Genomic DNA, 15,106 nt, shown 5'->3' with positions numbered 1-15,106 from the left:
GCGTGTACTCTCTGCACCGTAGCTTGCTCAATGCGGTTTACTTAAGTTAGTTGAAACGACATCATATTTAGCTGGAAACAAATGTTTCAGGTGTTTAAGCCATACAGCGCACATAAAGAAGCACATCAATATTTATATCATGAAAAAATTTTAAAAACACATTAGAAGAGATGCTGCTGCAAGCGGAGTCGTGTTAAATGTTGGAAAAAACCATACAAGAACCATGTAGGAAGGGAAAAGATACAAGGAAGCATATCGCAATGGGACTGAGGCCAAACATGTCAGCTTAGCACGTGATCGCACATTGAAGTGTGCAGTTGGTTTTAGTGTTCCCACTGTGCAGGCAGAGCCACAGCAGGGCAGCTGAACATGTATGCACCGAATAAACTACTGGCATAGCTACTGGGAACCAAGGAGGTTATATACCAAGTCGGAACCAAACGTCTCAGGAAATCGATTCTTGCTCCGTGATCTTGGCGCAAGAGGTCACTTGTTGGGCCCCCACTGTGGCTTCACGGAGCATTCACTGGCTAAGGCTGTCTGCATGACATAATGCTCCCTCCCATATTTTTCCTTCCTCCATGACAACAAGGACGATTTAATCGCCATTGTGCTTCGTCAGTTGTAAAAGACAGCAACGAACTAAACCTAGTGGCACCATAGTATGCCTATTTCTGCATTTCGCTAGCCTTGAAGGCAGATTAAACTTGTATATGCATGTTTATCTTTTTATTATTAACCAAAAATTTCTCACTTCAGAAAAACCTGTTATCGACATCGTCGGGTCAAACGTCATTAAATTTGTGTGTGGCAGCTTTGCGAAAAAAATCTCATTCAGGAACTTAATACCTTAACTACTGAATGCCATTTTTTGTGCCCATGTCGCACGGGTATTAATGGCACTTAACTAAACCATTTTTCGCTTGTGTAGAGGCGTTATTAAGGGTCTCACAAATTTTCCCCGCTGCCCCGAAAAAGGCAAAGGTGCTAGCAATTTTATTTGCATCGAATGGGACCTTGTCATAAGGGACATGTTCCGAGAGCTTCACAAGCGTATTTACGAAAGCCTTACAAGCATATTTTATTAACCACACAGGAAGTTTGCCCAATGCTATGGAAGAACTCAATGTGCCAGAAAATTGACATTCTGAGGCAATAAGGAGTATATTATACATGATGCGTGCGCAAATCTTTGGGATAATCACTTAATCACAGCCTTTGGAAGAGCTTTTCACACTAGGATTCAAAAATGCACACTAATAAGAGTATAGCATAAGAATTTATATTGCTGAACAATATTTCTCATAACTGCATAAAATGCCAATAAACCACTGTACAAGTGCGATCACTTTAATTTTCTTGAAGCATTACGCATAGTAATATGCTAATGATTTCAAAGATTACATGCTATTAGTGCAACCATTGAAATATCAACAATTAGCAATACCCATTCACAAGTCTTTCATTTAGTGCATTGGAACAGACCTACACAACTGATTTCGTAATTAGTAGCTCAATATTTTATTGTAGCAAAGAAGTGCTTATATACAAGACAACAAAAAGCTTAAACATCTTAATAATGAAAAGACCGTCAAAGACTCTCACATGCATAGAGCCTACTGGCAACAAGAATATGAGTCTAACAGCAAAATCACTGCAAAAATTGGGAGCAGCCTAGATGGTAATCCACGTGTAGATTTGAAGTGCAAAATTAACAATGGGGACTTGGAAGCAGAAAGACAAATGCTAACTTCGAAGCACTTTATTAAGACAAATAACACACATATATGCATTAGAGATCCATGAAAAAAGTAAGAACATGAGAACCAAGAAATAATGACAAGTTTCACAACTCAGCACTACTGTGCAGCAAGTGTGCTTGGAAAAGTCAAGTCTTTTGGCAAAAGATGTACTGATGTGACCTTTACACATGAACCAAGAGAACATTGAATTTTTTCTGCTTCAACGATCTCCTGTATGCACTGGCTTGGGGACCAATACATTCCTGAGCTTTTGGAAAGTATGAAAACCACTCAAAGAGCCTCTTACTTTACTGTATGTGCAAGTAAACTTTCAGTGTGGACTTTCGCGAGAAGGTTTGAAGACACGAAAGGCACTGAAATGACATCTCACCTACGTGGACGTGTAGGTGTTGGTTCAGAGTACTCTTTCCTGGAAAGGTTGAAGGACGCAAAAAGCACTGAAATGGCATCTTGTCTGTGCGGATGCACACGTGAGTCTTCAAACTTGTCCAAAGCACTCTGACACGAAGGGCACTAAAACAGCCTCACACATTGGTGGATGCGAAGGTGAACCTTTAGTGCAGACTTTTGCTAGAAACTTTGCGGGCATCAAGGCCACTGAAGTGGCATATCACCTGTGTGGGTGCACAGGTGTTGGTTCAGACTACTGTTTAGTGAGCTCTGATGGCATGAAGAGCGCTAAAATGGCCTTTCACCTGTGTGGGTACACAGATGTTGATTCAGATGACTCTTCTGCGAGAAGCTTCGAGGGCATGATGGGCACTGAAATGGCCTCTCACCTGTGTGGGTGCGCAGGTGGTTGTTAAGGTGACTCTTTCGTGCGCAGCTGTATGGGCATGCAGGGCAGTGAAATGGCCTCTCGCCTGTGTGAGTGCGCTCATGATCCTTCAGTGTAGTCTTGTGTGAGAAACTCTGCGAGCATGAGGGGCACTGAAATGGCCTCTCGCCTGTGTGGGTGCGCTCATGATTCTTCAGTGTAGACTTGTGTGAGAAGCTCCAAGGGCATGAAGGGCACTGAAATGGCCTCTCGCCTGTGTGGGTGCGCAGGTGTTGGTTCAGAAGACTCCTTCGTGAGCAGCTGTACGGGCATAAAGAGCACTGAAATGGCATCTCACCTGTGTGGGTGAGCAGGTGGTCGTTCAGGTGACGCTTTTGTGAGCAGCTGTACGGGCATGCAGGGCATTGGAATGGCTTCTCGCCTGTGTGAGTGCGCTCATGATCCTTCAGTGTGGTCTTGCGTGAGAAGCTCTGTGAGCATGAGAGGCATTGAAATGGCCTCTCGCCTGTGTGGGTGCACTTATGAGTCTTCAGTAAAGACTTCTGTGAGAAGCTCAGAGGGCATGCAGGGCATTGAAATGGCCTCTTGCCTGCGTGAGCGCGCAGGTGTCGGTTCAGATCACTCTTCTGTGAGAAGCTTCGAGGGCATGAAGGGCACTGAAATGGCCTCTCACCTGTGTGGGCGCGCAGGTGGGTGTTAAGGTAACTCTTTCGTGAGCAGTTGTACGGGCATGCAGGGCACTGAAATGGCCTCTCGCCTGTGTGGGTGCGCAGGTGTTCGTTAAGGTGACTCTTTTGTGAGCAGCTCTGCGGGCATAAATGGCACTGAAATGCCATTTCACTTGTGTAAAAGCACAGGTGTTGCTTCAGATGAACTTTTTGTGAGAAGCTTTGAGGGCACAAAGGGCACTGAAATGGGCTCTTGCCTTTGTGGGTGGCAGGTGTTGCGTTAGGTTCAATATTGGCGAGAAGCTCCAGAGGCATAAATGGCATTCAATCGGATGCTAGGCTGCACTCATTATGGTGGGTGCTTCAGACCATGTTAATCTGTCTCGTACGCACAGGAGTTAAAGCTGTGGTCGCGTCCTTGATGTGAATTCACCATCTGCAGTTGCTTCACAGCTGGAATGCCCCAATGCTGCACAAGGAAAACAAGACGTGTTACCTGACAAATGCATTTCACTTCAAAACAAAAATGTAATGACAAAATGCCAGAAGAATGAAAGAGCATAGATACTTGTGGTAAAGATCCCCTTTTTCATCGTTCAATAAGTCTTGGAGCATAGTATTAGTGCAAGCTGCTGTTGTAACCAAGTGCAACAACCTGAACATTCAGTTATACCACCATGGGCCTCATGACCAAAATAAGAGCCGCAGCATTTTGTCTCAAACTGGGATTCATCATAGTGCTCGTGGTTGACTGCTACATTTTCGAAATTTACTTATAAATAATGCAGACTCACTCGAGTCTAGGCAGGAGTGAATATAAAGAAATTGCAAACATCAAGGAACAAAAAAAAAAAAAACAAGAAATTGGAATAGAAAATTGCACAACTAAACAATGCAACTTATAAATATGACATTTCAACTTTGAACATTGCCAAAAAAATTAATATCTATATATATCATTCATGGCATGTAGCACCTGTATCATTCTGTGGTTTTGATGAGCATTCACACAAGAAACTAGACACAGGTTAAGCAATTTCATAATGTTGGACGTTGTCGTATATTAAATACAAGAGGTTTAGCCTTCTTCATTTTATTTATACATACTGCAGCCTCAATAAGGCTATTGCAAGAGTGGGATGAACAACGAACATTTACAAACAAGCTCGCGAGAATTTTCAGTGGTAGTGAATGGATGTTGCCCGGTAATGAATTAGACTTCAATTGTTGATGGAAAAAAGCTGTATTTAAAGGAATCAGTGCGGGCAAGAAAGGTTGAAATAGTTAGAGCATGGCTACTCCTTATGGATGAGGGTTTGGAAAAAGTCAAATAGTTATCTAGAGAGGAGGGATGAGGAGAATTGATTAACATGTAAAAGGAATTTAGGGCATTCGAGTTTACGACGCTCTGCAAGAGGAGTGAGACCAAGTAGGGAAAGAAAGTTAGATGGCAAAAAGTCCTTCTCATATCTCCAACAAACAAAATGTACTGCCTTTTTTGCACTGATTCTAGTTTTTTGACGTCACGGTGTCTTGTATGGATTCCATACAACGCAGCCATATTCGTGGATAGGGCAAATGAAGGTTTTAAATGTTTGTTGTTTCTTGAGCAGAAAGATGCAGCATACGATGCAAACAACCTAGTCTTCTAAGGGCCTTATTACAGGTGACATCAAGGTGTTTTGATCATGACAAATTGCCCGTTAGTAGGATACCTACATATTGCAATTTGAACAATCAATTGAAAGCAATACTATTAAAGGCATAGGCAAAGAAGGAAGGGCATTAGTATCATTTAAAGGACATGGATAGTTTGGGAAAAGTTCATATTGATTTGCCATGCTTTGAACAAGCTACAGAATTCAGCAAAAGGATTGTTAAGGACAACATGATCACTAGGAGATTTATTTGTATAATATAAAACGCAATCATCTGCAAAAAGGCATATTTTAACTGAGGTGTGTTATTAGGAGATCATTAATATAAACCAGGAACAAAAGAGGACCCAGTACTGAGCCTTGGGGAACCCCTGATTAGAAGGCATCAAGAGTGAGTTAGTACAGTAGAACCGTACATACTGTGTGCGCTGGGAAAGAAAGTCCGATATCCAGCCAACCAAGGATGCATTCTTTTAGTATTGGCAGCGTGGAGTTACGGAGTCGCCATCTGTCGGAAGCGCCTCCCCTGCGTAGTATGAGGGATCACGTGGCGCGCTCCTCCTAGGTTTCGCTTACGGCGGTCAATAAAAACACCATGCGGCAGCCCTCCTGGGCATTTATGTAGGTACTCTCAAAACTAGGGAAGTTTTTGACTGTTGATATAATAATCTTGGGCAAACTGAAAGCACAGAATCGTTTACAGACACTACCTCTTTACCGAATACGTGCTGTGAACAGCACTGTGCGCAGTCGCCACGATGGAGTCTTCCGAACCGGCTTCTTGCGCGAAAGGTAGCCAAACACTGAGAGTAAACTATCTTAGATATGTGCTTATAGTGGGCTGTCTGTATAACCAAATGGGGCATAACAGAATGGAGCCTCAATCCAGCGATTGCACGGGTTCACAGTGACCGACTGCGCGCCTGCATGCATGTCCACGCAGAATGTTTTGCTTTCGCTGTGAGCGCGTTTTCGCACCGTGCCTCGAGCTTTAGGCCACAGCATGTGAGCATTTGACATTACACTAGCAACCATTGTTGTGTGGACACTATCAGAACTGTTCAAAAATAATTCCGTTACAGAGACTTCGACGCCTAGCTACAGCGACTGTGAAGTGCCTTCACAATTCAATCTTTTTTGTCTTCTAAATTCTTGGACATTTCAATATTATTTCTCAAGTTGTGTCGCACCGTACGTTTATCGGTCTTCTAGCATGCGATTTCCCTCTGCTTGTTTTTCGCAATCCAGTGAATTAATTCATAACACAAACGACCATATGCCGTGTCTTTTTTAAATGTGCGTCTCACCGCTCCCTTTCCATTCCAGTGAACTTGCCAGTATCTAGCATAATAAGTTCATAGATCAAACAGTCATGACATTAGCCGGGCAGCGGACGCGGGTGAGCGTCTCAGTGCGCGTTTTCGGCTACTCACCGAACATTGCGCAGACCCGGCACCGTAGCAGAAATGGTCCCCGCGTCTGCGCTTGTTGCATACCCAAGTTGTAGCCAATGGCTGTCTGACGGTTCTAAGTTTCGCCGGCCAACCTTCGCACAGCTCCTTGCCCTGTGGCTACATGTGAATGAGGCTGACACCAAGCTCTGTTGCGTACGTCCGGCACTGCGGCACCAAGCAGCAGCCTACCATGCTGCACGCCTCTACAGGCAGCCACTACCTATTATAGTACTTTCAAATGTTGTCAGGCAGACACCTAAGGCGGTAAAGCCTCACCACTTAATCAGAACCGCGGCGCAGGTGGGACTTCAAATTTCCTTTTCAGCTCGCTTCGGCACTTCCAAAGCAGCCGACGCGGCCGCTGTGTCCACGTCATCCCTCACGCCATGTCACGCAGACGGCGCTAGCTTTTCCAGTGGTGGAGCTCGCCGCCAATAGCAAATAGCTTGTGCATAAATTTAGGATGTGAGACAGTGTTGAAGGCCTTTGAAAAGTCTATAAATATAGCATCACTCTGGTCACCTATGTCTAAAGAGCTGCTGATGTCATAAAAGAATTCTGTCAGTTGAGTTATACTGCTGAGGCTATGCATAAAACCATGCTGGAAAGTACGTAAAACCTCGTTAGTTTAAAGAAATTCCACAATGTTTTAAAGGTAGCATGTTTGAGTGATTTACATGAATGTGCTGTGAAGGAGATAAGCCTATAGTTAGATAACAATTGAATGTTACCCGACTTAGTTTTCACGAGGGACGAAGGGTGGCCGTTAAGAGATTTTCTAAATAGTTAGATTTGTGCCACACCAAAGGGAGTATCGAACGAGAAAAAGAGTAGAGATACCGTCAGGACCAAACAACTTTTTGGTGTAGGAGTTTAGGATTAGGTTAACAACACCCTCAGGAGACAGTGATACATCATCGATTGGAGGGTATGGTTCAGAATCAAAAACAGGGATTACCGAGTTATCAGTGGTAAAGAAAGAGTGGAAGTAGGCGTTAAAAGAAGTAGGTATAGTCTGCGTATCAGAAACTGCTACATTGTTAATAATCAATGTGTTTGAGAATGACCCAGGTGGTAGGATAGCTTTCCAACATTTACGGCGCTTTGTCTTCATTTATTTTGGCAAGGTTACCTTGTAATGAAAATCTTTTGCAACATTGATTTTAGAACCAACCTTCTTTTTGGCACTAAGGAATTGCATGAGTTTTCTTGAGTTGCCAGAGCATTTTGATCGACGTAATCTGGCCACACGACGTGATTAACGCAAAAGGTCTCTAGTTATTAAAGAACTTTCAGTTTGTTTTCTTTGTTTTTAAAGGAATGAAAAGGTTGATACCCTTACTGACAAGATTTTCGTGGAAACTTGCCAAAGTATTAGTATCACCAGTGGTACTTATTAGCTCACGCTCATCAAAAGAATAGCACAGGGTGTCTGTAATTGCCAAATCATCAGCGCGGTTAAAGTCAGGAAATGTGCAGTAGATATAGCGGGATTTAGGGCCGATGCCTGGAACTGAAATTTACACAGCATTGTGGTCCGATATTCCATCAATAACATCGCACTGATAACCGGAATTAAAAAGAGACGTAGTAAGAAAAACAAGCTCAAGGACTGAAGTTTACCGAGTGAAACCCTGAACGGTGTGGTGCATGCCACAGGTCAATGAAACGTGAACTATCTCCCGCCCAATAGCTACTTCATCTCCGCTCACTTTCATAGAAGACCAATCAACATTAGGAGCATTAATATTGCCAGATAACATTGGATGAAGAAGTATTGTAACTATGCAAAAATTCATTAGATTGTGTGAATACTCAATATTAGAAGCAGGTGGATGGTAAACAAGCCCTATAATCAAAGGCATATTTGCAAGTTGGACATTACACCACAAAGACTCAGTATCAGGCTGGGCAGGGAGTACAGAAAAGTGGAGGCGAGATTTAAGAAATAGAGCAACACTGCCTCCTCTCCCGAATTTCGTCTCTCGCAACCACTTTGAAGTCAGGGAGGGTTACTTCAGAATCATACACACCATCACGTAACCAGGTCGCAGTAACACTGATAATATGTGGCGAGCAAGACAAGACCAACGAAAGAAATTTAGAGAAAGTGCTGACAAGGCTTCTTGCACGAACATTTAAAATGGAGAGTTTATTGCTAGTACCGTGAAATAAAAGAGGTTTGGCCCTAGGAAGTGTTTCGGCGGGTTTAGCTGAGCCAGCAGGTGATCTGACAAGAGTATGGGACGTGCTATCCCAATTGTATCATACCCTGTCGATAAATACATGATCGAATCGAAGTTCCACTGCTGAGCCACTATTCCTATGGGAGGAAGACACTTGGTGCGTCCAGAGTGGTGAAGAGTCCTCACCATCTGGGACACACTGTCAGTTGTTCTGTGGTGATTCCAGATGAACCTAATTGCTATTCGCTGTACTCATTCCAATTTAGGAAGTTTTCATTTGCATTATGATACCACGAAGCTAATGCATATTCGAGGAGAGCTCTACCAAGCATAGTGAATGCTGTAAGCTTTATCTGTATGCTGCCGCCTGAAAGTTTGCAAGGAGGTTCCCTAAAGTTCTCGAAGCGCTCACCCAAAATTTTTCATTGTGCTTGTTCCACCTCATGCGTTCCACCCTGAGGTACTAATAGGCAGAAACATCATTAAGTACAATGTTGCGAATGAAATAGGGAAATAGAACTCTTCTTCCTGGTTATCTTCATAACAGAGCACTCATTAACGTCTAAGCTTATTTCCCACTCTTCACACCAGTGGCAAACCTTATAAAGATTATTGCTGAGGCTAGTTTCATTGGCTTTTGATATAACTATTGTGTGCTGCATCAGTGAAAAGCTTTATTTCAAGTCGGAATCAACTGTGTTTGGTATGCCATTGACATACATTGGCAACACAATCAGTCGCAAGACTGACCCCTGTAGTATGCCCGACGTCATGGAAAGTGTCTCAGAAATGCAACTGCCAACCTCGACGTACAGAACACGGTTTTCGAGGTAGCTCTGACAGAATGTCCAAGTTTAGTGTCTATTGCAACTGCAGAGAGCTTATACAGAGCTTAAGCCTTCCATAAAACCATCCTGGACTTCAGACAGCAAGTTCCTCTCTAGGTATTGTTTGAGGTGCCGACAGATCACGTGCTTCAACATTTTGCAGCAAAGTGAGTTCAGTGAGATAGGACGATGATTTCACACTTTAAAGGGGGATGCAGAGCTAAAATTGTGATTTTTGCCATAACGACACATTTTATAATTTTGTTTCTTTTTGATTTCTAGTTATATGTTGCGGGGAAGAGAAAGATGAAGGTGTGTAGAGAGAAGGACGAAGACTGTGGCTGCTGCTTGGGTGCCATTTTCTATCTCCTGTGAGTACACACTAAACGAGTACTGACACAATATTTCAAAGTCGAGTTAATGTGTGTGATCGATTTATGTGGGCACACACACACACATCATCTGCAGTATACCAACAGCAAATACAGCTTAGAACATATTTAAAATCAATTTTAAAGTATGTGCGCACAGCCAACCGCAATACGCGGCACCTCGCGACATCCACAAGAAAACAATGTAAACAATGGAGAAAACTCTGCGTCATGAGTTTGCGCTGCCGATGGGGCGGGCCCTGCAAGCGAGTTTCTTGCCGCTCCGATTGTCCTCGTCATTTTTTTTTCTCCCTGGTCGTGACGTTCACCTCTTTCGCTGCTGACAGCAGTACAAGAATCTGCTAAAATATGTTTCTGACACAAAATAACTAGTAAAGTGACCTCGAGAGTGTGCACGTTATAAAGTGTTGCGTGATATAGAAAATCGTTGCCACAATTTTGACTCTCAAGAGGTCAGCGCAGCTGCCGCTGAAATCGTCTCTGCAAAGTGGCTCGCCTGGCTAACGTGTTTCGTCATCACTACCAATGGTGTCACGAAGACTAATTGTATTATCGCTTTTAAGCGACATAAACGTGCAGGCATTGATTGTGTTGAACAATATAGAGGTTTTATTATCAGCTGTGGATGGGTCGCAAGGGCCGTTGGCCTCGGATCTGACGGCTAGCGAGCTAGGCCTATATACCGTTTCCCAGCAGTAGAAGTTGTCCAAATTCGTGTGTGCCGCTGGACGCTTAGAATGGACCCTACTTAAGACCAGCCGGATTTGCTCGTTTCATTTCAAGCCTGCCTGGAATAAAGAAAACCGGCCAAGCTTAGAGCAGTCCAGTGATCTTCCACCAAGACTATGTACCCCCAAGCCTGATGCTGGGTTGACTTTTGCCTTGCCTTGTGTTCTGCTCCGGAATATGCTTCATTCTCAAAGCACCCTCAACGAATGGTTCGTACTCCTTGTACCGGTGCGTGCGCACATTGATAGCTGTCGCTAGCTGCACATTCCAAGTCGCCGCATTGTGGTGGACCCAATCAAATGTTGCTGGCCTCGTCTAATTCGGCGGCGGCTACTACAAACAGGAAATAGTCGTCGCTGGACGATGAGAACAAGGAACACAATGATGGCGAGGACATCGCAAAGCAGGACCTTTAATAATGTTTCTGCAATCCAATCGCAAAGCACCTGTAGGCATAGCAGACGAATTAGGAAGACGAAGCCGTCGTGCTGGCGAGCGCACGTCACAGTTTTGTGAGATCACGTGTCCAGCTGTGTTTACATTCCTTCTTTGGCCCATTTCGTTGCTCTTTAAACCGAAACTTAGACTGGTCGCAAACAAGACTCAAAATAATTACCTGTCGCGCTCTGAAGCCAATGCTGTTTCATGCGGTGATTACTGGGTTACTAGCTATTTAGTGCAACAGAAAAAACAAGATCAAAAATTTTTGTGTCAGTACTCTTTTAAACCAGGACGTATTTTTCGTCAACTGCCAAGTTTTCTTCCTGAGAAATCCAAATGGTTTTCATTTGTAGATTTCTACTATTTACAGGTTAATGCCAATTTTTCTTTCACAAAACTTTCTGCACCATTAGGAATCTTAACTCGTTTGCCAATAGAAATCTGTACGCCATCTTGGCAAGTGTTACCCGTTGTGACCTTGTCTATATATTCATTCAGCCATGCAGCTTTCAACACAGAAGTGAAAGTAGCAGTATAAGTAAAGGTGCCATTATCAATATAGTGGTAGCAGAGGTTGATATGTGTTCTAAAAATAGTTGTTGGCATCGCAAACCTATGCACATCAACACTCCCCTTTACACCGACCATACAAGAGAAATTTTCTTTATTACAGGATACAACACAGTAGGGTTCATGGGGTACATTCGATGCTACAGACTTGGATGTAAGAATTGGCACGAGTGTTATCCGTGAATTAAGTGTAGAATAAAAAAATTCAATAAATGAAGTGCCAGACGATGTTCTTAACGAGGACCAGAATTACTCTTTATCTTTTCACATGACTCCAGCTTTTTCTAGACTCTTTTTATGAAACGGTGCAATTCTTACCAGATTATTAAGATGTGTTCCAAGAAAGATACTAAAGACAATTACGAAATCAAGCTAAAGTAAGAGATTATGTGTTCCAATATTTCTTTTATTGTGAGGAGGGCATTCCCAAACAAAAAAATTATGTAAATGTAGAACAGAAGTGCTAGCCACTTCTTGCTTCCAAAAACTTGTGCAGGAAGGAAATGGTGAGGGCAGAAGAAAAAAATTTAGTTTCGCCAATCAGGCAAGGCAGTGACATGATAGCTGGCGAAACACAATGCCCAGTAAGCCTCAAAGGTACCCTGAAACAATTTGGCAATTACGTACAAACCTACCGAAACATTAGAATAGGTCCTTCTGATCATTAATTGACACATCTAAGTGCTCCGTATAAAGCGTGTAATTTATTATAAGGTTTAAAAATATACATCGCTGCCGATCGCAGCACATCGCTTGGCTGAATTTTAAGCTGCCCCGACACATTTGACGTCATTGAGCCCAATGACTTTAGTAGGGCGAGCTATCCAATTGGCTGCCCAGCGCGCATCATCAATAATTTCCCCTACTTTATGATGAACAAATGTTGTTCGTAATAGTTGGAATGTTAGTTAATCTGTTTCTACAAAAAGAAAGTAACAGAAGGAGAATGTACAAGAACAATTTCTCATTACACTTAAGCACTTCCGGCACCCAGCAAGCTTCGTCTCCTTGTGTTACAACGTGCTCCATTTTGACGAGAGCTCCGCAGTCAGAGCCGGCCTGTCTTCTTGCGAGCACCATGATTAGACTTTGTTGCATTGTGGGCTGCAAACGTAGTGAGTGGCAATAGGTCAAGCTGCGTCACTGTGTCCCTCTGCAAGGCAGCAGATGAGCGGACTGGCTGCAGTGCATCGGACTGCCGCAATCCGATCGGCGCCAGAACTTGCGTGTTTGCAGTCGTCACTTTACACCGGGGGATTACTACGGCAATAGCGTTTTGCGAGTCCATTATTTGGGTAAACGCAAGCGAAAGGGGACAGGGCCTGACTGTTTGACCGTGCCGTTTCACAGTATGAGCAGAAGTGCAAACATAAATGGTCTGCACGATGCAGGCACCTGGTGGCTTAGAGCTCAGCCACACATAGTAGTAGTAACGAAATGTATTCCCTGCTGCTGGTGTATATTTTTCGCAGGAGTGTAATCAACACGTTTTTGTAAATGTTTAAAATGTTTTACGCTTGGTTAGAGCAATATTAGCTCTTTGTTTGGCTGGTAAAGCTCTGTGCCCATAGGTGGCCGGACCGTGCAGACCGATCAATCCACTCACGTATGTCTAAGCTAAAGTTCCTTCATCAGCTTGAGTTTGTGCCTCCCGCCATCTGTCAAAATGCCCAGCTTGCCTTGTGGTTACCGGAATACCAGACACGTTAAGCGCTGTGACATAATGCTTGCAACGCACGCTGCTTTGATAGCTCTTTCTTGGGGCTGACTGTCAAGCACCTGGCTGAGTTTGGAGGCTTCGCGTGCTCGCACCTAGAGAACCAGAAGTCGACGACATGACGTGCCACGATGATGGAGACCCAGTGAAGGCAGAGCTTAGCCCCGATCACTTGGCGAATGAGTCGAGGAGAAAATGCACGACTATGGAGGAGGGTAACTCGCAATCTTCTGTAGCTCTCTTAATATGAGACGCTTCACACAAATTGTGGTGCGAATGATTAACTTTAGCTGTGCCCTACGTGTCCATAAAATTTGTCGAAACCATTTCAGGGGCCCTTTAAGGCCGCCCCACATTCAGCGTTTTTCCGGCGTTATGTCACCTGGCATCGATGCTGAGGGTGGCGCACTCACAAGAGATCGCCGCAGCCGCCGGAAGTAGCCCTATGATTGCAGACCAATCAGTGCTGGTCCGCGTGCCGCTCATGTAGCTGGATGCTCTCCCTGGTGCCGGTTATGTGACGACGCCAGGAGACGCCAACGCCAGAAAACGCCGAATGTGGGGCGGCTTTTAAACTGCTACGAGCAGCGTTCATCAAAGTGACCATTCGCAGGTGCAAGCAAGCAATCTCCCTTTAAGACGTAAAAGAAGGGCAAGTTTTATTCATGTGTCGAATTTGCACATCCTCGTGGTGAAGTCGGAAGACTCAGCAGTTTTTCTCCTCTTACCTGTCCAGACTTAGCCACTGCTCTATACTAAAAATAGATGTTAGCTTCTTACTGCTGGATTCATCCAGCTTTTAACCACATTAATAGGCCTCACGCTAACCTTAAGACAAAAGGACGTCAGCACCATCCAGTAAAAATTAGAAGAAGCAGAGCACTGGAACATGAAGACTAAGTAGAGGCACTGAATCATTGTATTTAGAAGTAGATTGAGATAATTTAAAACCGCCTCCACAACTGGGAAGGGTATGTGCTAGAACACAAAGAAGGCACATACACCCGTCCTGTCCACTTTTGCTTTCCAGTCAGGATCAATATTCTCCATCAGCAGAGCGGCTGAGAGGTACAATCCTGCCAGCAGAATGAGAACTGTTCTTTCTGTGTAATTTCCTTGTAAGGAATTTTGGGATTCTAGTGAATCAAAACGACCAGGGAAGCTGTATATCTCTTTGCATGATAACATTTTGCACAGGGCAGCTATCATGGCATGCTTCAGCCAAAATGAATTTTCATACATGTCACTAGAGAATTATACTCCGCTGCTAGCAGCAGAACTGCCAGCACTGCAGTTGAACCAATTAAGGAACGGAATGAGCAAATTAATTTTTAACACTGGCCTCAAAATTTGAATGGCTGATGAATAAGTGTCGTAAGCGGTGCTCTCAACGGCAAAACTTAAACATCAATATGAATAAGTTGGTAAAATCGGCACTTCCTTAGCGAAATTCCCCTACTTTGATATTCAAACTATTTTGCTAAGTACTGTCGCCAACCGATTCATTTTTTAACGTTTTCCCAAACACGGGCCAGTGTGCGACCAACTTGCATAATAAAGTTTTTTCCGTTACATCCCATTTGCGGTAAAAGCATATGTTAAGTGTCACATACTTTCTCTGGGAATTTGTCCTTTTCTTCACCGAGTCCAGGGTAGCTTCTTTCGACTTCAGTCACCCAAGCTCTCTGTGATAACCTGAAACGAGCGGGCGACATCCTTTATCTCGCCGGTCGAGATATTTTGCAAGATACTAACTAGTCTTGCCGTCATGCGAGAAAGTGTAGTGTTTAGCACTACCGATACTCACGCTTGTCATTTGCAGCAGGCGGTAGGGTGCATTGGTGTTGGAGACAGCATAAAAAGCGCGCCGCCACAAATCGGGCGCCAAAAAGCACGTGCATGCAAAACAGTCATGAAAACCTA

General features: G+C 43.8%; 1 protein-coding gene across 2 annotated transcripts; it reads right to left on the bottom strand.

Annotated features, from left to right (window-relative positions):
- Positions 1-1,744: 1,744 nt before the first annotated feature.
- On the bottom strand, positions 1,745-15,097 carry LOC126543653 (uncharacterized). 2 transcript variants are annotated; one of them, XM_055077847.1, is made up of 4 exons: positions 14,991-15,097; positions 14,797-14,878; positions 5,288-5,393; positions 1,745-3,678 (listed from the first exon to the last, which is right to left on the bottom strand). In XM_055077847.1, exon 4 carries the CDS (start codon positions 3,531-3,533, stop codon positions 2,442-2,444), a length of 1,092 nt encoding a protein of 363 aa, XP_054933822.1. In that variant the 5' UTR covers positions 3,534-3,678; positions 5,288-5,393; positions 14,797-14,878; positions 14,991-15,097; the 3' UTR covers positions 1,745-2,441. The 2 variants fall into 2 exon arrangements, with proteins under 2 accessions (XP_054933822.1, XP_050046716.2); XM_050190759.2 differs by lacking the exon at positions 5,288-5,393.
- Between the last annotated feature and the right edge of the window lie 9 nt (positions 15,098-15,106).

The sequence above is a fragment of the Dermacentor andersoni genome, chromosome 10, assembly GCF_023375885.2.
Source record: "Dermacentor andersoni chromosome 10, qqDerAnde1_hic_scaffold, whole genome shotgun sequence".
Taxonomy (NCBI): Eukaryota; Metazoa; Arthropoda; class Arachnida; order Ixodida; family Ixodidae; genus Dermacentor; species Dermacentor andersoni.
The sequence above is the reverse complement of the archived record's forward strand: the minus strand, read 5'-3'. Positions and strand labels throughout refer to the sequence as shown.

Coding starts and splice junctions, on each gene's coding strand:
- LOC126543653 (XM_055077847.1), bottom strand. CDS start 3,533: ATGCCATTTATGCCTCTGGAGCTTCTCGCCAATATTGAACCTAACGCA.